Source organism: Sitodiplosis mosellana, unplaced genomic scaffold (assembly GCF_009176505.1).
Source record: "Sitodiplosis mosellana isolate CC-2019 unplaced genomic scaffold, AAFC_SMos_1.0 Smas_scaffold_6167, whole genome shotgun sequence".
Taxonomy (NCBI): domain Eukaryota; kingdom Metazoa; phylum Arthropoda; class Insecta; order Diptera; family Cecidomyiidae; genus Sitodiplosis; species Sitodiplosis mosellana.
Window position 1 is genome coordinate 2,263,588 of NW_022601408.1, and position 25,914 is coordinate 2,289,501.

At 36.0% G+C, this 25,914-nt stretch overlaps 1 protein-coding gene across 12 annotated transcripts in view; it reads right to left on the minus strand.

Annotated features, from left to right (window-relative positions):
• LOC129575789 (potassium/sodium hyperpolarization-activated cyclic nucleotide-gated channel 2) overlaps positions 1 to 25,914 on the minus strand; it is a 50,465-nt gene that overhangs the window by 10,196 nt on the left and 14,355 nt on the right. For 3 of the 12 annotated variants that reach the window (XM_055459839.1, XM_055459843.1, XM_055459841.1), the window contains 11 exons: positions 20,986 to 21,308; positions 20,116 to 20,523; positions 19,512 to 19,622; positions 18,635 to 19,045; positions 18,314 to 18,350; positions 17,567 to 17,680; positions 14,713 to 14,887; positions 9,884 to 10,122; positions 3,812 to 3,975; positions 3,227 to 3,363; positions 2,881 to 3,018 (listed from right to left, as the gene is read on the minus strand). In XM_055459839.1, coding sequence (XP_055315814.1) covers positions 2,881 to 3,018; positions 3,227 to 3,363; positions 3,812 to 3,975; positions 9,884 to 10,122; positions 14,713 to 14,887; positions 17,567 to 17,680; positions 18,314 to 18,350; positions 18,635 to 19,045; positions 19,512 to 19,622; positions 20,116 to 20,523; positions 20,986 to 21,308 — 2,257 coding nt within the window. Of the gene's footprint in view, positions 1 to 2,880; positions 3,019 to 3,226; positions 3,364 to 3,811; positions 3,976 to 9,883; positions 10,123 to 12,962; positions 13,079 to 14,712; positions 14,888 to 17,566; positions 17,681 to 18,313; positions 18,351 to 18,634; positions 19,446 to 19,511; positions 19,623 to 20,115; positions 20,524 to 20,985; positions 21,309 to 25,914 lie in introns of those variants that run through there. The other 9 variants (XM_055459840.1, XM_055459842.1, XM_055459844.1 and 6 more) reach the window with 8 other exon arrangements.

Sequence of the window (25,914 nt, forward strand, 5' to 3'; positions counted from 1 at the left end):
CCTCGAGTGAGTATCGGTACAGTTGTGTGCAGGCGAGTGAGAGAGAGATGGTGTGAGTGCGACCGATAAACGGAGCGAAAGAGATAAAATGAGAAAGAGCAAAAGAATGGCTGCTGTTTGTTACATAATCCATAGCATGCACAGACCGAAAATCGATTTCCATATTTGCATAAAAGGAAAATTGCACTGTATGTTATTTTCTGCAATTGCAATCCACAGCCATGCACAGGCCCGCACGGACCGCACTCATACCGACAGAGCTATGTCGTGAGAGCGGGAGCGAAAATGGGCGAACGAGCGAACATGAGAGAGTGAACGAGAAGGAGAAGGAAAATAAGCAAAAGAAGAAGCAGAGCTTTCGCTTTTGTTTGGGCTTCCGATGTGCTCAAATGCACAAACAGATGTAAATGTACAATAAATACATCACATCCATGTGCATCGGTGCACTGTAGTCAACAGCTGTACTACACAACTACATAACAAATACAAATATCCTCGATATCATTGCACTATGTTCAAATTCGTGTCGAACATCTTGTACAACACAAGGTTGCCATTCAATTTTCTGTTGGCAAAAATTCATGTTCGCAGACTCCATGTGTGTTAGAAAGAATGTTGCTTCATTTCTCGCCCCCTTTTTTATTGTCCGGTCTTATCGTGTTCTTTTTTCATCGACCGATTATTATTTCGTTCTTGCACCCGGGCTTATAATAAGCCCATCACATGAATATCGAATCGATGCAATTCGTCGGAGTGTGTGGTATTTGCAATTGTTGCCCGGTCGCTTATTTCATACAAATACGCTTTTGAGTCATTGAGCCAAATTGATTAGGCTCTCTATAATTTAAAATAGTTTGAAATGGAAGTTTTGAATAGACAAAGCTCCAAACAAATATCACTAGTTGCATCATCTACTTTCAAAACAATGCACAAATGGGGCTTGCTCTCTTTCTCTCACTCTCTCACTATCTCTCTCGCTCTCTATTGATACCATGAAGTGAAGCTGTGTATTGTCAACAATGAGCATTCCATTTGCCATTTTCACTTTTAATAACATTAGCACACAGCCCCGAAAATCAATAGCACACGAACACGAGCACAACACGGATACAAAAACCGCCACTCATTCATTCGCACGAGTGTTTGTGCACTGCCTTGCGATGTTCGATTGGAATTGGTGTGAGCAAAGTGAAAATAACGAGACAGAAAGACAGAGGCAGAGAGAATGTGATGAAGAGAGCAGGCAAACAGGAGCGAGAATATGCCAAGAATACAATAAAATATTCGCAAGAAGCAATAAAATTATAGTAGAAGCAAAGATCGATCGAGAAAATGCACTATAAATGTCAGCGAATATAGAGCAAATATAACAAGTGCACTTGCACAAAATTTAGCATACACCGAACAGCTGATAATGGTAAAGTGCCTTGCAGGCATTGAAATTGCAATCGCACGGAAAATGGTGAGCATCTAGGTTGGAGTCATTTTGCCTTAATTTCACTTTTGTTTTCGGTTCGGGGGGCATGAGCAGCGCTTGCATACGTGTGTGTGCGAGAGAGAGAGAGAGAGAGATATATATAGAGAGAGAGTGTGTGCGAGTTAGAGCGGGAACGAAAGAACGGAAAACTAAAATATATGCCGGATATGTTGGCATTTATTTGTCTATGCAAAACAGTTATTTGCACACTGATTTTGTGTATACATTGATCACGGAAAATGAAAATTGACGAAAACGTTTCGAATGAGAAAGTAAATCAAATTGTTTGACTAGATTTTTTTTGTTCGTCAACAAACTGATGGCTATGGCGAATGAAAACTATATTTTGAGGCATGAACATTATCATTATCATTATTATTATGCTGGCAGGTAAAATTTCAAGTCATTTGAATGGTGTTGTAATTCGATTTTCGATTGTGGATAATTGGATGGAAATAGTTGTCAGTGTGAAGAATAAGAAATCACACGAATGGAATGCAAACGAAAAGAAAGGCTTTGTATCAGAAGTGATAAAAGAAAAAAAAATGGAACGAAAAAATATGGAACAAATTTGTCGTGGGAGATAAACCGAAGCGAAAAAAACCAACATAAAAATTACCATGAATCACATAAATACGAGATGTGTTAAATTCTATGCAGGACCATTTGTTTTTCTCAGGGAGTGTAACTCCGAGGAGGAGGAATGGTGAGGAGGTGAATGAGGAGGAGGAGAGCGCTGAGGAGGTTCCTCCTCCTCACATGAGGAGGAAATGAAAATTACCAAAATTGAGGCATATTAATTTATTTTAAACACTTTTATTGATTTGGAACGGATGCCAACGATAAAAAACTACGATCAACATCAATAGAAGTGTTTAAAATAAATTTATATGCCTCAATTTTGGTAATTTTTATTTCCTCCTCATGTGAGGAGGAGGAACCTCCTCAGCGCTCTCCTCCTCCTCATTCACCTCCTCACCATTCCTCCTCCTCGGAGTTACACTCCCTGGTTTTTCTTACTATTCACTGTTTCAATCAATGCATGTTAAATATTATTTTGTCTCTGCGAAAACGATCTTATTGTTTGCATTGAGAACATTTATGAAGAATTACAATAAAGAAACAAACAGAGAAAAAATTACAGTAGAGAAAAAAATGGAAAAACGGGGGGAATCGAGAGGAGTTAAAAACAAACAAAAAGGAAACAAATCGTGTCAACCGTTAACATTTCAATTGATGATAAAACAAATCGCTCAATGTATCAGAAAAGAAGAAAAAAAAAAACTAAAAAAAAAAAACAAGTCGCAAAAAAGTAAAGAAAAACATTTCGTACCAAACATTTGGTTTGGCCCGAAACGACGAGAGATTAAACATGAATGCAGTCTTATCGATCGGGTACTTACATAAACTTCTTCCCATTGGGAAACATATCGCACTAAACGTGAAAGCCGAAGCAGCCTCACCAATGATAAAAGCTTAGCTAGTCTTAGAATGCGTAAAGCTCGGCCAGCGTGTAAAATTTGAAATGAATCGGAAAAATCCTGTGTGTGAAAAACGAAACAGAAAAAAAAACGAGAAAATAGAAAAAGAGAACAAAAAAAAACATACACAAAAAATATTAAATCCGAATCAAAGAGTTGTTTTAACATTTGGTAAAAACAGGCAAACAACAACGTAGAGAGAGAAATGGGTTGAAAATAGGTTTACCAAATGAATTTTATCACTTCGACTGGATTGAAAAGTACTCACCTGATTAAAAATTAAAAATATGTAATCTAACGGTATTGATGATATAAGGTCTAGGAAAAACCATGTCTTCAGATAGTTTTTCGCAATTAATTTTGGATCCAATATTACTTGTTCCGCGTTATCTTGTTGCATGATTCCTGTTTATTGGCGTTGTTGTTGTTGTTGATGATGATGATGATGATGATGATGTTGTTTCATAATCGATGTTTCATTTGGAAATGAGAGAACAGCCAAAGGCGAATGTAAATTTAATTAAATGAAAATGAATACGAATTTGAGTGACAAATAGTTGAGAATTTGATTGATGCATTGGCGTTTCAGGATAAACTACCACAAATTGCACAACGAATGGCATCGAGCCGAAGTGAGTCATTGACAAGTTGAGCAATGGTCCTTCGCGGATGCATCAATCAAATCAGATAGAGAGAGAAAGAGAGAGCAGTGAATAAACATCGACAACGAAAATAACAACAACTGAATAAATGAAAAAAAAAAAACGAGTACAGAACAGAACTGAACAAGAACCAGTGAGATAGAAAAAAAAGAAGAGAAAAATAGACAATTCAATTGCAATGATAAATTTACCTGTTCGAAAATTAACAACTATATCAATTAAAAATATAGTATCACTCAGGCAATTGAATGCAATCCATCTTGTGCTCAAATCATCATTGAAAAAGGATATTGCGACTGGAAGTATAATTAAATTGGCAACTAACAACAGTAGCATACACAAGTCCCAGTAGAATCTGTTCGGCATTCGAATAAATAGAAATGCACCACGGAATAAATCAGTATGTTGTCGTTAGTCATCGTTGTTGTAGTCGGTCGTCATATACACACACACACACACACACATAGAGAGAGAGAGAGAGAGAGGGAGAGACAGAGAGATAGGCCAGGGTTGCGGGAGAGCATCGACAGCAATGGTGGCGGTGATGGTGAAGGCGGCGGCAGCAAATCCATCAAGTTAGATTTTTGACGATGAAAATATGTTTGGAATGAGAGTATCATAGTGGAAAAATCCATTGCAAATGGAAAGAGAAAAACAAGCATCATTAACAAATTGTTATAGAATTTAATATAAATCTCTGGCATAAATTTATGTACATTATGTGGTATGGCAGAAATATGTATATGTGGGGCACACAATATTCGGTGAACTGGATTCAGTTTGTCATTTTCATTTAATGCAGTGTGTTCGAGAATGCATCTCAGTCAATGCTATTTTATGTGTCAATTAACAAGGGAAATGAAATGCAATGGAGAGAGTGCACACAAACATTGGTAAATAAATTTATATATATGGAAATTCACATTGAATGTGGATATAATCACATATATACATATATAATATCTTTCAATATTATTTTTTTCCTATATTTCTTCTGAAGAAGAACGGATGAGAGGTTGTGCAGTATAGATTGATAAAATCGGGTGGTAAAGTTAAGTATAATTTGGGTTAGTGAAGGATATTTCACCAATTTCCATCCGAACATCCATTGTTGGTATTCTGCAGTATTTTATCGTGTAGGGCTTTTTGTGTGACGTACTTCAAATAAAAACATAATGCGAATACATTCATTCGAGTGTTTCGCAATAATTGCAGAATGTGTTTTTTTTTTTCATTCTGTTTTGCTATGTCTGTTTATATGTGTGTCTCAATCTCATAGTGTTTCTGATTTTGATAGGATGCAGAATGTTGACGGTTTTTCGGGTTTTTTGATTGTCATATCTAATGGCACTTGAAGCTGAAATAAGTTGGTGCATTAACCCAATTCCAACGAAGGATAAAGAAAAACCAAACAAAATTGACGTGACCATGTGAATCTTCGAATTTCAATCACAGATGAGTTACAACATAATTTCATTACTATGCAATGACATGACTTTTGCCTCGATTGGAGGCTATTTATACTTTTCGACGCCACTTTATACCCACTCAAAACGGATGCTGCAATAAACTAATTGTTAAAAGTGTCTTTTGTGAATGACGATATAAACAGAGACAGAAAGAGAGAGAGAGAGAGAGAGAGAGAGTGACTGAAACGATTTGTATGGCCGCCGACAAATAAATGAATCGAAATCCATTTGCGGCAGCATTTGGCTAATAAATCAACCAATTTTGGAATTCGATCCGATGTCACTCTGCCAATGATGTAGATGACACGTAGCAATTTTACAATCTTGGAATACGAAATACGGAATATCGATAATTACATTGGATATGGAAAGAGTACCCGTCTCAACTATCCCATTTGTCTATGTGCTTTTTAGCACTACATGGAATGTAGGCTACTGTAGTGATTTTTTTTCTACGAGAAATTTTTAAGACTCTTTCGGCCATTTTTTTTGACCGTAAACTAATTCATTTTAATATCCATATTTTTTATTTCAAATATTCAACGTAATTCAATTATGGAATAACTCAAAAAAAAAAAATTGACACTTTTTTCGTTTCCAATGTGAAATAATGTATGATGACCGTTCACATTGAACGTACATTAAAACAATGATTGAAGAATACAATTTTATCATATAATTTTTTTAAATTATTGTTAACAATATTATAATGATTTATTACAAAAACTTGTGAAACAGACATTTCCAACTTCACCCAGTTAACTTTGTCGTCTTCAGAAAATATTACGTCCATTGAACAAAAAGTATACTATCATTAAATCTACATTCCATGTAGTGCTTACGATAATAATTTAATGTGAAACATCAAATTAATTAAATTTACAAGCTTCAAGAACGCGAAGCGACGATCTGCGGTCTTGTTTTCTAGCTACGTTGGGTTTTGGTTTTTGTTTTTGGTTTGAACATTCATAATGCTTTAATCGATGTGAACAATGTGCGATTCAATAAAAACGACACATGATTAAATATTTTTGACGCTATAAACAATGCTGGTGACATCGAAATATTTATCGATATAATCGAACAACCACATGGCAAGAATATTTGGCACTCTCTGTCTCATTCTCCAGTTAGACAGTCAGAGAGAAGGTGAACCAGAGAGACAGTGCACAGTGAGAGAGACAGTATGTTATGAATTGTTTTATATTTAATTATTATTCTATTTAAACAACATCAATACATCGTCTGTTATAATGCATATTCTATTGGAGTTTTGTGAACGTCATTCGGAATTGACTGCGTACATTTCGTCTGCTCATGAATTTTTGATAAAATATTGTAAATACATGCTTATGACGTCGCAGTTCAGCATGTAGATAAGACAGAAAAACGGGTTATGAAAACGAGATAAATAACAAATATTAAAAACGAATAATACATTAAATGTAGAAATTTCGCTTGGTAATCGCGTGGTAATGGGTCTTGTGACCGATCAAATCCGATGTGACATTTCCACTTCACAACATTTTTTCCATTCATTTTTTTTTTGTTCTCTTGCTGTGCCCCCCCTCTCTCTCTCTCTCTTTCGATTTCGTTTCAGCTCTCATTGAGCGAACATACCCCATTCATTTTTTGTACATTTTTGCGCAGGCACTGATATGTTCGTATGTTCGGAATTCGAATTGTAAACATAAAATGTTGTTCAGACGTGCATACATAATTCGCAATGACACGTGTCACAAATCAAAATTTTTAATTGTTCTGTAGCTAAAAGCCAGCCAGTTGAACAGTTGATGAACTCATATTTGTTCGCAATGAGGGAAAGAGAGTGACAAATGCGACATAGACCAAGAGCAAACGGGAAGTTGTATGTGTTCAAGACTCGATAGAATATTTCGATGATGCTATCTGCAAATGAAATAAACTGGCTCAGTGGGTAGTCCAATTAGTAAAACGTCATTGAAAATTGTTGTATATGATAAAAAAATCAAGTTGAAATAATCGTCGAAGCGTGTGGGTCGGTCGATGTTCGTTTTAGCTGATTAGCGTTTTAGCGTTTGAACAATTTAAAACAATTTCATAAACCGCTAATCGACCGTTGGCCAACACATAAAATTGGAAACTAATTCCATGCGAACCAAATGCCAGTGCCTTGTGAGAAGTGAGTTTTTTTTTTATTGGCCCTCTAGCAAATCAATTTATAACAGCTCATCGAAATCAATTCCATCTCTCTCGCTCTTGTTCTCTCTCGTTCTCTCCTTTGTTCGGTCGGTCGGTTGTCATCTCAAAGCCGAAACTTCCGTCGCTTCATTTGCCATTGCATTCTAAGCAATACTAAAATGTATCGATTGCGTGATAAATTTGCGGAAAACAATTCAATAGTTAGAGTCATTATCGTGAATGCATTCAATTCAAAGTGACATAAAAATTTGAATGCTAAACGATGATATACATATAAGAGGAGAAAAAAAACTATTATTTTTTTTTCGTAATGAAGCGAGAGCTGTTTATGGCATGTTCGTTGCGGTTCGTGTTCTCAGCACAAGTAAATGCGTATTATTTAATTGCATTTTAATTGTTTGATTTGGTTCTGCAGTGTGTACAAAACAATTTATACTCATTGCAGTTGGGCTTTGAGCATTCTTCTTCGTTATAAATTAAGATGCTTCGGCTCATTCGCTCTACGCTTCGGTTTGCTCTCCCCTCCGTTTTCTTTCCTCTACAGCGAAAATGTGAGTACAGCCAAGAATTATCTTGGTAAATATGGCTTAATGAAATTGCCGTAAATACTTCCGACAAAATGAACATACACAGGCATCTAGGTATTTTCATGGCATATAACGCGACCATTCTGAATTGACTTGAGCTTAACACACATACGCTCCAAAATCCAGCTGTGAATGAGCCGAACTAGAGTGATAGAGCGCTCGCAAAGAATGTCAGTGACATAGGGGCTTAACAATAAAATATATGACTTTCTGTATGTGTAACATACGTTCGATTCGTGTGCATACATTTTCAAGTCTCGTTATTGACATTGGACAGAGGACAAGCGAACGAGAGACGCAAAGCGAAGAGAGAAAAAAAAATCAAATAGACTTTAATCTTTTAGTACTAATTAATGTATTTCAAGACAAAACAGACTTGATAGCATACAAATTGAAACAAAAACAATCGGTGGAGATGGAAGAGAACATACGCGTAATGATGTGAATCCAATACGTTCAATAACTATGTTTTTGTTATCACATCAAGGGAATGAGTGAGAGAGAGAGAGAGAAGCGAGAGAATTTCAGGAAGTTCAGAACACGCAAAAGCAAAAAAGAAAAATTTGCTAAATCAAAAGCGTTTCCGTTCAATTAAGTTTCGAGTTCCTTTTTTTGCGCTCAGAAATTAAACTAATTTGAAATTGAATTTATTTCTGAGCGTAGATTCTTAATGACTTCAAAATCCAGATGATTTGTATTCTCGGACACACATGCTAAATGAATGAATGGCAGCCAAACATTTGAGCCTTGTATATATATATAGTGAGCGTCAAAAGTTTTGGCACAGTTAGTTTTTTCAGTTTTTATATATATTTATTGTTGTTTTAACAAAATTTCTTTTATGGTTTTATGAAACAAGTAGAAATATATAAATTCATAATCTTTTTTTCGAATTTAATTTACCGTTACTGTATTTTCGGCCAAATGGCCGCCGATTTTATTCTGCCTTAGCTTTAAATGTATTTACGTTCAAAGACGTTTCCAACATATTTCATTTTAATCAGATGGCCGGCCTTAAAAATACAGTAAAGGTGGCAAACGGACGGACAGAGGACGAACATTTCGTGTACGTCCGTCCTTTTATTGATTTGGGGCAAACGGACATTTGTCCTAATGTCCCATTTCAAATTGGGACAAACGGACAAATTTTTAAAATGACTTATGTAACTTCATTTAACTAATGAAAACAAAAATTGAGTACCATTCGATACTGGCTGCATATGTATTGAGAATTTTGGTTTCCATTAGTTAAATGAAGCTATATAAGTCATTTTAAAAATTTGTCCGTTTGTCCCAGTTTGAAATGGGACATTAGGACAAATGTCCGTTTGTCCTAATTTGAAATGGGACATTAGGACAAGATGTCCGTTTGTCCCCATTTGAAATGGGACATTAGGACAAGATGTCCGTTTGTCCCAAATCAATAGAAGGACGGACGGACGAACAAACTTTGTCCCTTTGCCACCTTTAAAATACAGGGTGGTCAAAAACACAAAAAACCACATTTTGGCCATATGCCGGCCAGCTTCATGAATTAAGGCCATCATTAAAATGCAAAACAAAGTACCATCTTCATTTAAATGCCAAATACCGACAATTAATTATGAGATATTCAAGATTTTGACCAATTTTCCTGAAGTGTGCCATAACTTTTGACGCGTGATTTTTGATTTTTGTCATTTATCTACAGTAACGGTAAATTAAATTCGAAAAAAAGATTATGAATTTATATATTTCTACTCGTTTCATAAAACCATAAAAGAAATTTCGTTAAAACAACAATAAATATATGTAAAAACTGAAAAAAAAACTAACTGTGCCAAAACTTTTGACGCTCACTGTATATATACACACAATGTCGTCCATTTTTTCCCTCTCGGCTGTGTATGTGTTGTGTCTTCTGCCGAGTGGAAAAGAATGGAAACGATAGCATTATGCTTTCTTCCGCCGGTGATTTTTTTTTTCTCTTTCTTCGAATGAATTAGTACTATGGATGGTGAGACTAAATTATGTTAGATGTTTTTACCTGAATGAACTACACGGATGAATGACCCAATGGCCTGCAGTTTTCTGGCGTATCCGCTCCTTGACTAATGCCTTTTTGCTGCCAAATAATTTCATAGCCAACCGATTATCGGTTGGCTGAAACCATGATTGTAGCTGGTTTTTCAAAAAGTTTGACGACATTTTTTCGCTTATCGTTTGTATGTTCGGCAATAGTTCCTCCTTCGGAGTACCATACAACGAAACGTCGTCAAAATGAACCTACGATTGTATCCGAATCCATTATATCCACACGCGCACACAACCATCAAATATCCGTCGCACCAATTATGTGGGGAACAACATGAGCCGCATAAAGAGAAATGCAGAAAAAAACACACAAATACTTTAGTACAAAAAAGGTTCATTTTTGTATACATTCTTTTTGAGGCTTCATTAAAAGCATCTTTTTGCGTTCAAAAGCGATCTAAACTAAATTTTGTTGTATCCTGAGTATTTTTTCATTTTTTTTTTGTTCTTTTTAAATGGCTATATGTAATTGCCGTCGTTCTCTTCATTTTGGCCGGTTCTTTTTTTTTTTGTCGTATTTGTATATCGTTAAACAATTAAGTATTTTCAGTTGCGCATCAAGCGTAAATTTCTTTTCCATCCCGAAATAAGAAAAAAGGGAGAAAATGAAAAATATACTTCTATGCAAAGTCGTGATATTTCTTTTTGAATATTCAACACATTTTATGCAATGATTTCTCTCTTTTGCTCGACAATTTTCCGATTAAAATGCGCGGTTCCTTGGATGTGAAAGACACAAGAAAAAAAAGCAAATTCACTGTTTCTCACGCATCGCTTATTGCAATTATTCGAATTAAAATAAACACTCGGCAAGTGGCGGAATTTGTCGAGTGTGCGAGAAAAATCGTGGATCAAAAGGCTCACGAATACATACGATTGTTTACGGATAAAAAAAAAAAAAAATTTATTTCCAAGTAAAATCTTATAATTCTGGTGAAAAATCCGCGGAACGCGAAACCCGGAACTCAAACATAGAGACTATGTCACCCGATTGAACTGAGTCTCTCTGTCTCCACAAACCGAAGTGAAGAAATTTTAAACGTACAGCACCAAAAATATGTGTGAATCACACAGTCGCTCTTTTCTTTCGCGTCTCTTCATATTTCGAGCGCGAACAATTTTCAGTTTCATGAATTGGGGCATGAAAATTCAGAAGCTTCAAGAATCGACAGCGACTCGCTATTCCGCCGATACACAATTTTCCCGTCAACGAGCGAACGAACGAATTTTTGCGGGCACGAGCGCGACTAATGAAAACAGCAAAATAAATAAATAAATGAATGAAGAGGATCGCTTTATTGCTGCGAAAACAATGGTAAACATGAAATACAAGTTTTTTTTCTGGTTAGGTTTGTGACTCAGATGGTACGATTTGACTGGAAAACATTTTGTTCCGAAATATGGGCCTGAAATCGATAGAACGAACAGAATGAAGGAAAAAAGGTCGAAAGTTTGCGAGTCTGTTCTTTGATTTTATTTTTGGCAAACAATGAGAAATTACTCAAATCGATTAGTACTAGGAGTTTCATCGACGGAAAAGTAACAAATTGACGAAATGAACGGCGACGACGACGACGATTCTGGAAATGGTGGTGGTGGTAGTGGATCGCTCGCCAAATACACAAGTCACACACACACACGGCTTGATTGAAAAGAAAGATATAAAAAATGTAACACACGAAAATGCTCACTACATGCATATTCCTCACTCGTTCGTCTCTTTCATGCGGTTCCACCATTTAAGGATTTTCTGTACTGTGTTCCTCTGTTTTTTTTATTTGCTCGCTTACTTTCTTTTTTTCCGATGGAACCCGCTCACGTTCGTAAATCGTAATTGAAATTCAATAAAAAATGAAAGCACCACATATGCTCTAATCGGCAACATGTTTTACCGTCACCATTGAAACCAACCGCCACACACCGAATGCATATTGTATAATGTGAAAATACCAGCAAAATACTCTCATAAATAAATAAAATTATGAATATTTTACAAGCGATTTATATATTTTCTTCACTTATTTTGCTTCTGACTCATTTGCTATTAACTCTCTTATTTCCCTTGAATTTTTATTGAACAAAGATTTAATGAATCGTACGCTTCAGTCCTTTCTTTTCCAATTTTCAACTGCCATTCATTTGAACAAACTCTTCTTACTAGGCTTTGGTGATGAAAAATGAAGAGAAAAAAAATACTTTTTTTTTCAGCAACTGAAATACGTGAATTGCTTGAACGACATAGGCCAATTGTACCGATTTTGAAGAGAAATTTGCTGTTTCCGTGTGCAAAAGTAATCTTCGTATTGATGTACGACAAAAAGAATTTCAAATGTTTAATACACTTTGTTTTTGATTCACTGAAACACTAACGAGGGCTAAAAACGTGATTCGATCAAATGTTTTCAATTAAGTTAATACAATCATTTAATTGTGTGCAAAACATGCGATTTAGTGGAGGCTCATCCGAAGATGAGAAGACAAAAAAAACGAGACCGATTCTAAAACAAAAACGAAAACAAAATGATGAAACAATGAACCGTACACGTGAGATATTCATTTTATTTTATCGGTTTGAGTTTTTTCTACACAGACACACATGCACACACGGTGTGAGTTTGTGTGACAGGCGAACGATTTGTGGCAAAATCAAATAAAAATTTTTTAAACGAAACCAACTTTTATTTTATTCGAGGGTTGTTGTTTTACTTTTTTTCTATCCTTTCTCAGATGAGAATACCGAAGCACCTTACAATTCGAACTATGCGGTTAGTTCTTCGCTTTGCAACACGTATACACACACACACACACACACACACACACACACTCGAGCGCACTGATTGCCTGCACCGGGGAATGTGGAATCTGGTTGGAAAATGTTCAACCCCAAAAAAACATCGAAAAACTCTACATATCCAACACCGACTCGAGAGCTATTTTGCAAACGCTATGGAGTGACGGTACCTCATCTCCACACAAACATACTCACAAGTTTAATTACTATTATTGCTTTTTTCGTACTAATTTGTATTTACCATCGCCAAACAGTAGTGCTTGTGTGTCGAGAGTGATTTGGAGCTAAATGCTTGTTGTTACCGTTTAAAATATATACGGATATATAATAATGAATTGAAAAGCTGTCAAAATGGCTTGTACACGTCCAAATGAGAATTTGATTAGCAAAAATGTTTTCGGGGCGTCAGCATTTGTCTCGATTTTGGTATTGTATAAATTCACAAAGAATTAAATCAAAGCAAAACCCAGAAAATAAGACGAAAGAAGAAATGAAAAAAATGTGTATGACGTTCGTATGTCATGTGCGCCGTTGCGCATATCAAAATCACTTGAATTTTCAATCAGTTTTTGACACATCAACAACTCAAAACCACAATCGCATTGAATCTAATCAATGATGGTTAAAACACCAAATTACATTTTAACGTAGTGGGGATCCAGAACGTGTTGTGTTTCGGTGTTAGATTGAAATTCCGATTGGAAATATGTCACAAAGTGCGTTCGTCTTCTTTTTTCTCTATATTGTGACATGCCACAAAGAGAACTGAAGAAAAAGAAAACAACATATCTAGTCTTACGCCGCCCGGAAATAAAATCATTTACGATATCGTATTGAAAATGGCTAGGTATTTGATTTGAAACCGAAAAAAAAAAAAATAACAAATAAAAATTAATTCACACCAATGCATGTGTGTTAGATATTATTTTGTGTGTTAATGGTTAAGAATTAGATTAAAGAGATTAATAGACTAGTGAAAACAAACATACGTCTAAAAGTATAGTTGAAGAAGAATTATTTGAGCAGAGAAACAAGACAAGACTATATTAGTTCGAAACACGAACGAAATTAGATATAGAGATAACAAAATTAAACACACGATTTTATTTCTACGAATAGAGAAAATTGATAGAAAAAAATGCATCACACAACTAAAGAACTATTTTTATTTATTTCGGCTACAGACTACATTTTTCTCTCTTTATCGATATTAAGAAGAAATATTTATAGGAAGAAAAAATTAAACGCAAGCTTATAGATATTCATATTGAGTGATGGGCATTGAAATAGCACAACCATGGCATTTACAAACCCGTCGACACAGTTGACAAAACCAAGTGAACAACATAAACAGACAAACTTATTATAGCATTTATTGTTAAACTAAAACACCCAAAATCTCATCTAATTCTCGCACATACGATTAAGCGACACGCATTTAAGCATACACACGCACACATACTGGTCACTTGCACACGCTCATCATCACAACACGCATCTAAAGATTTTTATTTGTTTTGTTTGCTTGTCCTGAATGGCATTTGAATCGAGTATTCTATATGTTTTCCTTTTTGGGATTTCTTTTCTTTCATACTACTTCTTAGTTGTTGTTTTTTCTCTCTTTGGATTGAGGGGGCTGGTGGGGGAGGTTCACGATTTTCGATACTCTACATACGCTTTTATTTAAAGACTAAATTGTATTAGCTAGGAATAAAGTTCGTTGGTTCGTTTTTGTTTGCGATTTTGTTTTGATTTTGGTTTTTCTTGGATGATTCTCTTTCGGTTTCCGATTTGAGAATTTTTCCCTTCAACAACTCACACACAGATGATTCCGTCTCTACAGTTCGTTTGTTTGTTTGTTTTGTTTAACGCGATTTTAGTTACACATTGGAGTTTTTAGTATTTCTATGTTATGGGGTTAGTGTATGTGTGAGTGTGTTGAAGTGATTGTGTGCTACAATGTGAGGAATTTGATTGATTGATTGATTTACCTTTGTTCTTGCCATTTCGTTTGTTGCATCACATATTAACAGAGCTTCATCGTCAAGCGCTGTTACTAATGAATCTGTACAGGTGTTATCAACCGAGGATATACGTAAATCACTTTCGTTAGAATTAATAAAATTTGTACAACGAATGGAATCAGAACTAACCGTTCCTAACAATCTGAATGCACAATACATAAGTAGAATAAATATATTAAATTTTATTAATAACCAAAAAAAAAAAAAAAATATTTGATGTGATTTGGTTGTTGTTGTTGTTGTTGTTATTCTTATTACTATTGTTGGTAGGTGGATAATATGTTGATTAAGCTCAATGTTTATGGTATTAACTGATGTATATGTGTGTTTTTGTTTATGTTTTGTTGTTGTAATTATTAAATGGCTAAATGAATGGTTTTGATATATTTGGATTCAATGCTCGTCAATTAAATTTGGATTGATTTCATTTCGTTTTTGTGGAGTGATAGTAATTCTATTTGCATTTCGTTCTCGTTTGTCTTTTTCATTAGCAATAACAATAACGGCTATGATTTATGGTGAAGCACATTTAATTTTTTCTGGATGTAACAAACAGAGAGGATGATATTGCCCTATACCATTTATCAAAACAAGGATCAAATGGAATGAAATGAATAAAATAAAGAAGAGAAGCGTTTCTTGCCCGTTAAATTTTTGTCTTTTTTGCTAAACAGAAAAAAAATGATTCAACAACGTTAACAATGGAAAACGGTACACAGAACGAACAGAGAACAAAAAAAGCAAACCGAAATCAAGTAGATTTTCCGGAATAGAGAGAGACACACACAGAGTGGAAGAAGAAAAAACGTGTTAAGGTATTCATCGAATTATGCAAATTATGCACAGCCTAAGAATCTAAAATGTAATCTATTATTTGTTGTTGTTCAGAACAAGACTCAGCCCCACGCACGCACAATGTACTAAATAATTCGAAAATGGTCGATAAACGCATTCATTCCCCCCATCGCATATTTTCTAAATATATTGCTGATTAGGATTTCGATATTTATTTATTTTTTTTTTTTTCATTGTGAGAAAGTAAAAGAGAAGTCTGATTCTCAATTGACTGACAGATTCAGATAAATATCTTGGACTCGTTTAAATTCGTTTGAAAACGTAGAATATAATCGGAATTAGATGAACGTGTTCATTGATAATAAATGTCAAACCGTTTATCAAACGAAACGAATAGAAAGAGAAACGCAAAGAAAGAGAGAAAAAGAAGGAGTGAAAAAGAGAAAAAGGAAAAGTCAAATTTATTATTGGAAATCTTTAGTTTAAAAAAGTACTGACGGTCAACTGTATATTGGGAATTGATGAGTGTGGAAAACTGCGCGAATAAAAACCAAATGGCACAATGTGGCCGCATCTAGAAACACAGAGAAGTAATACAAAGGCAATGCTCTATTTGACAAAAAAAAAAAAAAAGAATCTGTGTCCTAATCAATCGAATTTACAATCGAATATTTTGATTAAGACAAAGTGTGAAAGGAAGAAAAAAAAAAACAAACGAAAATACGATACAAAAACGATTGAAATCAAATATATGAGTGTGAGGAATAAATTCGACCATGTTTGCTTATGCGGGTGAATTTCAGTTGCGCATAGAATTTCATCATTTTTGCGCCTTTGACCTACAACGGGAAATTGAATTCATTCAACCAAATCCGTGGAAGAGAAAAAAATGCTGTTCTTTTTCAAATAATTAATATTATTTCATTTGTTGATTGTAGGTTTGTATGCTTCAAAAATCACGCATTCTTTTTTGAAACTGGCAAAATCGTACTCCACGCAGCAAAACAAAAAAAAAAATCAACCTCGCCTCCAAAACATAGAGAATCATAAAGAAAAAAAGTGTCGACCACGATGAAAACGGACGACGAAGATGAGGACGACGACGACAAAGGCGACGGAGACGACAATACGACGACAAAATAAAATATACGTAATGAAGAGAAGAAAAATTGGAAACGTAAAAGTGCCAATTTAACACAATACAAAAACACAACATATATGAGTTAGAAAGAGAAACAGATAGAAAAGGTATAGAAAAATAGAGAGCAAAATATATGTATATGGGTATATATATATATATATGTATATATAAAAATAGGATACGATTGTGTAAAAATAGATTCAAATGGTACGCGCATCGTACACAATATCCAATGTGGAATCAAACGAAATGAAATCAAATTAAGGACTAAAAGAACTAAATAAATAAAATTGAATTAGAGGTAGTAATTCGTATTGTTAGTACGGTAAAGCTTCTATAGATGGAATACTGGGTTAGCTATCGCTCTCTCTTTCTCACTCACTATCCGGTTTATTGAAAAGATCATGTTGTCGCTGCCGCCGATGATGATGACAACGACAATGACAACGACGACCATCGATAGCTGTATCTATTACGCTAAGACGCTGAACTGCGTCTGCTCAAAGGGCCATTCCATCTCATACAAGCTTTGCTGTACTATCATTCCATTATTATTATTATGATTATGATTATTATTGGCAAAGTGGTGATAACAGAGTAGTAGCCGAAAAAAAAAAAAAAAGAAAAAAAGGCAAACAAAAAATCGGAGCATTAAAACAAGTGTAATACGTTATTTATAAAATGAGATAGCGAAATGGAATCAATTCTGTACAATTGTGTGTATAAATACGAAAATGAAATTCCAACCCAAAAATGAACAAAGTGTGTGTGTTGTAAAACGTAACAGGAGAAATAGAGGGAAATGAAACAAAAGTCCAACAAATAAATATATATATGAAACAAGAATAAGTCAGTGATAGAGAGAAGAAGAAATATCGATCTCACCTTCCATTGGATTTATTTCGAGATAATTGTCTATTGTGCCGATTTAGACTATTGCTGTACGAATGACATTGGTAGAATGTCGCCTTTATGGGAGTTGCAATTTTCGAGCTCCTACTGTATAAAACATCGAGATAATTTAATAAATATATTCAAAATGGGATTTCCGTTTCGAAAATGAGCTCATTTTGATATGAAATAGAAATCGCTTTGTTTTCACAATTCGCAATCGCAATCGCATTCACATTTGCGTTCGCATTCCAGTCCCTTTCGAATCCTATCACATTATTCGTTTTCACTTGAAATGTTTTTATTAAATTTTATTTTCTATTCATTCCTTTTCCTTTCTTTTTCATCAATTTCCCAATTTCCCAATACGGTTTTGAATAGAAAATTAATAAAAATAGAGGGAGAGAGAGAGAGAGAGAGAAATAGAAAAAAATTCGTATTCGATTGATGGAAATGAAAAATTTCAAGAAATGAATAAAGCTGTAAAGGGCTTCGGGATCGAATTAGAATGGCGAAAAACGGTCGGAAGTCGCTTCTGTGTTGGATTGGTATTCAAAGTGTAACGATGCGAGATTTCATTTGTTGAACTGGGGTTGAACAAGTCAGACCGTAGGCCGAATTGTTCTTCCGCGTCAACAGATTGAAGGCGAGAAAGAGTGAGAGCAACGGTATTCGATTTAATTGCCCTTTGACTCTTTCCTAATTGATAGTTTTGTATCGATCCAAACAGTAGTTTATTACCTGTTGCTATTGTTGCTGCTGCAATCTGTGAATGCTCCTGAAAAGTGCACAGCGAGATACACGAACGGATTAGAAATTGTTGCGATTGGGAAGGAAGGTAGGTGGGTATGGAGTAGGAGGCAGATAAGTTGAAGAAGACGGTCAATTTTCAAATAGTCCAAAGATTGATTCCTATCGTTTTCACACATAGCCACCATTCTATGGGGGCTCTGCACTATTTTTCGACTAGATTCAATATCCGGAATATTTGAAATTGTTGCGCGAGAGGCAATTCTTCGATGCAAGCGTATTTTTTTGTTGTTAAATTTTGCGCTCACTCACTTTTAATGCTACCGAAGTGCTTAATTCCTTTGTGCTCAGATGAAGGCGGTGTGCTCGGCAACGGTGTATACGCCGTGTACGGATCCGAGTAATGCGACAACGGTCTTTTCGTATTGTTTATGCCGTTGTTTATATTATTGAAGCTGCTGCTGCTATTGTTGTTGTTGTTGTTGTTGTTGTTATTTGAATTGCTGTTTATTGTATTGTATTGAATTGAGTTTGATTGTAATACACTGTGACGAGGTCCTGAAGCCGCTGCAGCGGCCGTTGAATCATTTAGTATTAATTGATTTTGCGTTTGGGTTTGGCAGTTATTAATTTCGTTGCTTTTTGCATTATATTTATTTTTCAAATCACTATTCACTGTCGCGATTGTATTCTTTATTGACACACTGTTTTGTTGATGAGGCACTGGGTAACGAGATGCAACACCATACATCACATCACATAACATCCGAAAATATCACAATCGTATCACCAACGGACAGATTCATAGACGAACGATGACGGCGGCGGCGGTGGCGGCGACAACAGCGACAGCGACAACGACGTAACAGGACAAGAAGAAATACACGAATTATTTGGACTGAATTGATTCGATTTCAGTTTTTGTGTACAACGTTCTTTCGTTCGTTGTGAACATGCCGTGTGAACGGGCGAGAAACGAGAGATTGTGTACACTTTTGCGGAACGGCAACAGTCGAATGTTTGCCAAGGGATATCGACTATCCGTCTCCGATTCCATCGGCGAACATTTGTTTGTGTGCGAAAGCCGTTGGCGTTCCATCACAAAAGTACCACACAGAAAACTCTATGATATTGAACAAACAATTGGATATAGGATAGGATATAAAGAAGAAGAAAAAAAAAATAATACCGGTTTGAATGAATTTATCGTGTGATGCACTTGCCGCGCTGCCTAGCAGCGGATTCTTTTTCGTGGAAGATGAGGTCGATGATGATGAAGATGAGGACGAGCAAATCGGAGCTACAAAATACACACATATGCACAATAGATATTGTCGATCAGATAAACTGTTGTGTAAATTACACTCTATGTATACAACACAAACGGCTTTGCCAAGGCTCTTGGTCGGACGAAGAGCTCAATACGAAATCATTCGAATTTGTTTTTCTTTTATTCGTTTCAACGGTTTTATATTTTGGGTGAATTGCGGTCACTCACAGGAAAAACACAAAAAAGCAATGAAGAAAAAAACACACAACAATAACAAGAAAAACATCGCTCGATCGGCATCGCCGTATGATTTCGCCTGGGCACTTGAACGTTGGCCTTGGCAAATGTTGTGCCAAACATAATTTTGAATGGGTTTGTTTATTTCTTTCTTCCTTTCTTCGGTTTTTCATTTTAGCCGAGCAATTGATTCGACGAAATTCGTTTTCTTTACGAGTTCGAGTTCGAGTTGAGATTTTAATGATTTGTTTGTTTGTTTGTTTGTTGTGGGTTGATGATCACTTACCGCGTACTTGAGATGATGATGCCGATGCAGTTGTTGCTGTGTAGTCGGGTGTACAACACACTTTATCTGATTTTCTAAACTTGAACGAGATATTTCGAAATTTTTTTGGATTCACTTTGATGCGACAAAATGACGAGCTTCGCGTAAAACTTTTGAAGAACGTATTCTTTTGCACCACATGATTATTTTTCCCATTCAATTTGCTATTATTTTGCATCAAATTGTTGCATTCATTGAATTCATTGTATTTGTACAAGCAGTAATTATTATCGTTTGTTGGTTTATGAGTGTACGATGGATTTATTGTTGTCGATGTTGTTGCAATGTTTGGATTGGTTGTGCGCAAATTTGAAATACTTAAGTTACTCAAATGTTTTAAGTCGCCTGTCGGTGTTTCAATTCCATATTCTGCGGGTGGGAAAAGGTGTAGTTTTTGATCAATGATGAATGGCTTTTGTTCTTGTTCTTATGGTTGTCGATTCGGGCATGATAATCGCATCAAACTCACAACAGTTACATCGATTTGATAACGAAACACACACATAGACACACGAACAAACCGAAAACTCTCGCCTCACGCACGCACGCACGCACGCACGCATTCGCCCATTCAAATTCGTTTGTCATGCAACACATTCAACAGTTTTTGTTTGTTTGTATTCTTCTGATTCCTGGTTCGTTTTTGGATCGGTCAAAATTCACATCACTTGATCCAAATCGGAAAAGAAACACTCGTTCACACTTGTTGCCCGAAGACACACACACAGAATATGAACATTTTATTTCATCAAAGAGCCCGGCCATGTCAAAAGCCGATCCGCCGATTCGACATAACAGCGAATTTGTTATGTCAGATTTCAGAGTACTTACGTTTATGCACAGTTAACGACGCTACCGTGGGTGATGATGATTTGGTGGTCGCATCAATCACACAGCTTTCCGATAGATTTTTCTTGACTTTATTACTATCCCCGAATAGATTATGATTGTTTCGGCAATTACGATTCGTGCAACTAGTATGTATGTTGGCACTGCCAGTGCCTGCGCTGCTGGCAATCACTTCACAACTATTCGTATTCGTTATTTGTAGTAAATTTTTATCCACATAATAACAATTATTGCCACTGTCGAGGTTAACCATGGACTGACGATACTGTTTATAATCAAAGTGTAGCACATCTGAATTTTCTTCGCTGTAGTAAACATAAATAAAAACGAAAAAAAAGAGAAAAAAGAAGAAAAAGTAGAGAAAGATTGTTGAGAGTTAGTGTGAAAAGGAAAGAGCCACTGCAAAGAGACGTGGCAAAAAGAGAAGGGGAGGGCGAAAGAGAGAGAGAGATAGAGAGAGAGAGAGATAGAGAGTGAAGCAAATACGAATGACTAACGAATAAGGAACAAAATACGGATACGGTACGGAGAAAGAGAGAGAAATACACATATACAAAACGGTTTCATTTTCGATGTCATGATGTGTGTTGGTGGTGAGAGTGTACGCGCTTTTTTAGTTATTCGATTGCCACAACACAGTGAAGCAAAATATTCACGACAAAGTCGACAATAAGAAGAAATGAAAAAAATAACAGCAACAACAACAACAACAACGAAAGAAGAAATATACATATAACAAAGAATTCATAAATACAAAAACAACAACAAAACGAATTCGAACGAAAAGAAACCAACCATCTAAATGTTTAACAGTCGGTCGGTCGGTCGGTCGCACACATGCATCGAAAAGACGACAAGAAATACTCGTACAGCACAGCACGGCGCGGCATAGCACAACACAGCACAGTTCCAGTTTCAATGCTAGTTTCGGTTTGCGAGACAGAGTCAAATTTATGTATTGAATGCTTTGGGGTAACGAGGACCGCGCCAATAATACGAAAACAACAGCCACAACAAAATGAAATGCTCTTATGTTTTCTATATAGTCCCTAAGCATTGTATCACTCTGATTTATCAAGCTAAAAGAGAGCTCACAGCGTTTGTGTGTATGTTTATTCGCATGTATTCGAGTTACTATGCACACAATTGTGCTGTTTAAAAATTCACATTATTACGTTATTAATACACACATTTATTTTCTAATGGCCAGTGTATACAGTGTTGAGCTGTCGGTGCGCGACGGTACAACCGATACAAATGCCTGTGCATAATATATCTACCTAAATATGTCGCCACAGCAGGGCGGCAAACACTTTGGCGGCTGGAAATTGATAAAAACAACTGAACAAGAAAAACAAAAAACATCGAACAAATGAACATGTGCTTGTTGCTATAAACCATGTTCAACGTGTCGTCTTGTTTCAGCACACACACACACACACACACACACACAGATACCGTGCGCGCATTCAGTTGTGTCCAAACTCTAACAGTCTCAAATAGTCGGAACTGTGAACTCTGGTTTGAATCACTTCGTATTCTGTGTGGCATTGCGATGGCGTGCTTAGAAATGCTGACAGTCGGTCGTGCGGCGTTTTTTTCCTTCTTGCCACACTATTTCATTAGCTCGTTAAAAATACAATTTTTCTCTAAATTATTCATCACACACACAAATGGTTCAAAAATAAACCAAATGATACGGATATCAGTTGTTATCAGGCAAAAAAGAAAAAAAAAACATATCATTTCATGTAGATACATCCGGCTAAATCCATAATATTTATATGATATATGATTATCTTTTCCTATTTATTTTTTTGTGTTTATGTTATAGATATTTTTTCCGTTGGCTTATGACTATGTCACACGTTTCATCAATATGTCACTCCATTACAGTGTATGCTCTTTTTTTTTTCTCTAACTATCGCTCCACATTCACTGTGTCGCTTCAAATTGGTTTGAGTGTGGAGGCACATTTCTTGCATATTTTTTTATCGATTGATTCGATTTTTAACAAATCGAAAACTGACCCCATTTCTTTCTGTTTGCCTTCGTACTACAACAACATACTGTTGTTGGGCAACGCATAATCTTCTTATGCGATATTTTTAATTGAAGAAAAACCGCATTGATTGCACAAGTAGCGAATCTTCATTGCACTTGATTAATCCGCAGCTTAAGTGAGCAACTGAAGTGAACTGTGAAAGAACATTAACTCCTGATAAAATGAGCTTCGATATAAACGGATGCTTTAGAAAATTATGCATCGCTTTTAATGGTCAAACCATGTTTGTCTTGCCTGTCATATTTCCTTCGCCGTACACACAGCTATTCAATGAGTTGTGTTCTGTCACAAACAATACATTCTGATATCTATTCATTAATATTTAACTGAAAACTGTTTGCCATACACACAGACAATACTCTTTGCTACTATCGCTCCTCACACAGTGTGAGAGTGAGAGCAAGAACAGATTGATTTTCATCGGCCAAAGTTTTTATCTCAATTGTTTCGTCTAAAGTGCCATATCAGCTGTAATATGAGCTATACCATTATTATATGTATACACATAGAAAACAATGAGCTCAATCCATTCAGGATACAAAAGACAAAAGGGAGGCACGTTTTGCTTTGGGAAATGCGTGTGCGGAAGCACATATTCGTAGGCAAATTTGTGCATGTATGTTGTGTTGTGTTCAAAACGATTCTGTTGCCTATCAATAAAAATACACTTCGTGCTCTCCGTTTGATGTCCACATCGCTGCTGGAGGGAGCAGATGAATGAAAAAAAAAGAAGAAGAAAAACATGAGCACACACGGTGTGACCTACGTTTATTGTTAAACTCTTTTTTTTCTCGCTCGCTTCCTTATCGGGTGCTCTTAAGTCATTGATTAAAAGCGACAAAAAAAGAACGAGAAAATGGCAAAAAAAAACCGATTGAATTGCATCATCAGAAAGATTACTGTAAGAATGGCTTTGGTGAATGAAACAACACACCAAAAGCATCTGGATACAAAATGAGCACTGTTGATGTTCCATAATCTGCATGAAAATTGTCGGCATGGGAATAAACAGGCAGAAAAATTGAAGAGAAACTGGTAAATTGTCGTGGAATGAAGAGTTTTCCACAGACAAAGTTGAATCGGATACAAGGCTTTCGACAGCGGATGTACGATCTCAGTTCGCATGTCTATTTTCATTTTCTTCAATGTTAGTGTGTATTGTGTATACATTAAAATGTACTCGCGATCTCCAGCCCACTTTGGACAAATTAGATTTAAATTAATAAATGCCAGAATCCTGACATTGAATTTCATATTATTGTTGCCCATCGGGCGCGCGCGCACACACACACTCTCTCTGCTCTCTCTCCTAACGCCGCCGCCACTGCAGCTACTGCTATTCTTGATCTGAAAATACATTTTAATCCGTGTGTGCGCCGCCGTTTCTGTATATTGACTATTATTATTACGCGATCAGCGGTTGTCTGTCTCTATCTCATCGTGGCTTGTGATTTCAAATTGTCGACCAAATTAGAAAACAAAAGGCTCGTGCGCTCGTGCTCTGTGAATGGATCTCTCTTACTCCCTCTCTCTCCCTCTCTCTCTGTCTTGTTCGCTCGCTCTTCATCGTCTCTCCAGAACACAAAGCTAATGTATTTAGGATCGTCAGCACTCAGCTAATGATAGCATTGAGCGTATTTGTCAAACAATACTTGACAGCGACAGCCGCAACAGTAGCAGCAGAAGCAGAAGCAGCATTCAAACAACGACAACCAAAATGCATAGCATTTTTTTTTCACTTGTTCTTCGCCTAACTGAAATGCTGTTGATGTGAAAGCCGTTTACTGTACACTGTGTACATTAATTGAATCAATAAAATGTGCCTCACATTATATAATATACTTGAACTACATTCACAGGCCACGAGGCATAACTCACAATTCAGTACGTAGTGTTATAAATATGTATATGTATATCGTTTTTGTCGACCGATTCTCAGAGTTTGACAATGTTTCTTCAAATTTAATTTGCAAGTATTTTCGAAGAAGAGAATTTTCACGCAAAACGAAATCAAATGTTCATTGTTTGTCGCACCTCGTTCATTTCGCACGAAGACGGAACAGTTTTTCCGATTAAGGAATATTTTCATTGAACATAAAAATATATTTGTCCGTACATCGAATATGAATTTTAAATGTTAATGGAAACCTTCAAATCGTCAATTTCCATTGACACGATATTAAACGATTATTATTCGGAAAGAATTTCATTTTTCATTGTCGATTGAATTTTTCGGGCGAATTGCGATCACATCTTATTAGCATTCTCAATAATAGTATACATTGGGGTATATGGCTCTGAAGAGAGATTCATACGCCGCTTCGATATCTTATACCGCTTCGTTCATTCGCTCGTTCGCTCACACACTCAGACTTGCTACATCTATATAATTTGCGTCTGATTGAGTTGTTCGGCTTCGCTTAATTTGAACTGTGAATGAGCGCATGTACACGCTGGCTGAAAACATTTTCATTTATGATTGTGCACAAATTGATTACTTTCATTATTTGATATATTGCACATTGATTCATTGGTTTGGCTGGCGTTCATGAACGGATAGAGGTCTCGCATTTGTTATTTTTAAAAACAATCGACTCGGATCGATTTACATGTACTCAATTTTTTTTGTTCCAGTGTAATGTGTCCCGAGTGTCGGAGCCCCGGAGCCCAACGATATATATATATATTATAATATCATTTCTTGGAAAATATCAACACAGTGAAATACACAGTAACAAATGTATCAATGATGCATCGCAGAATTGTGTGGCCACCGATTCGGATTCGGTACAGCGAGTGGGTCGAACTTTAAAGTTTGTCTCAATTCTCAAATCAGCGAGAGACTC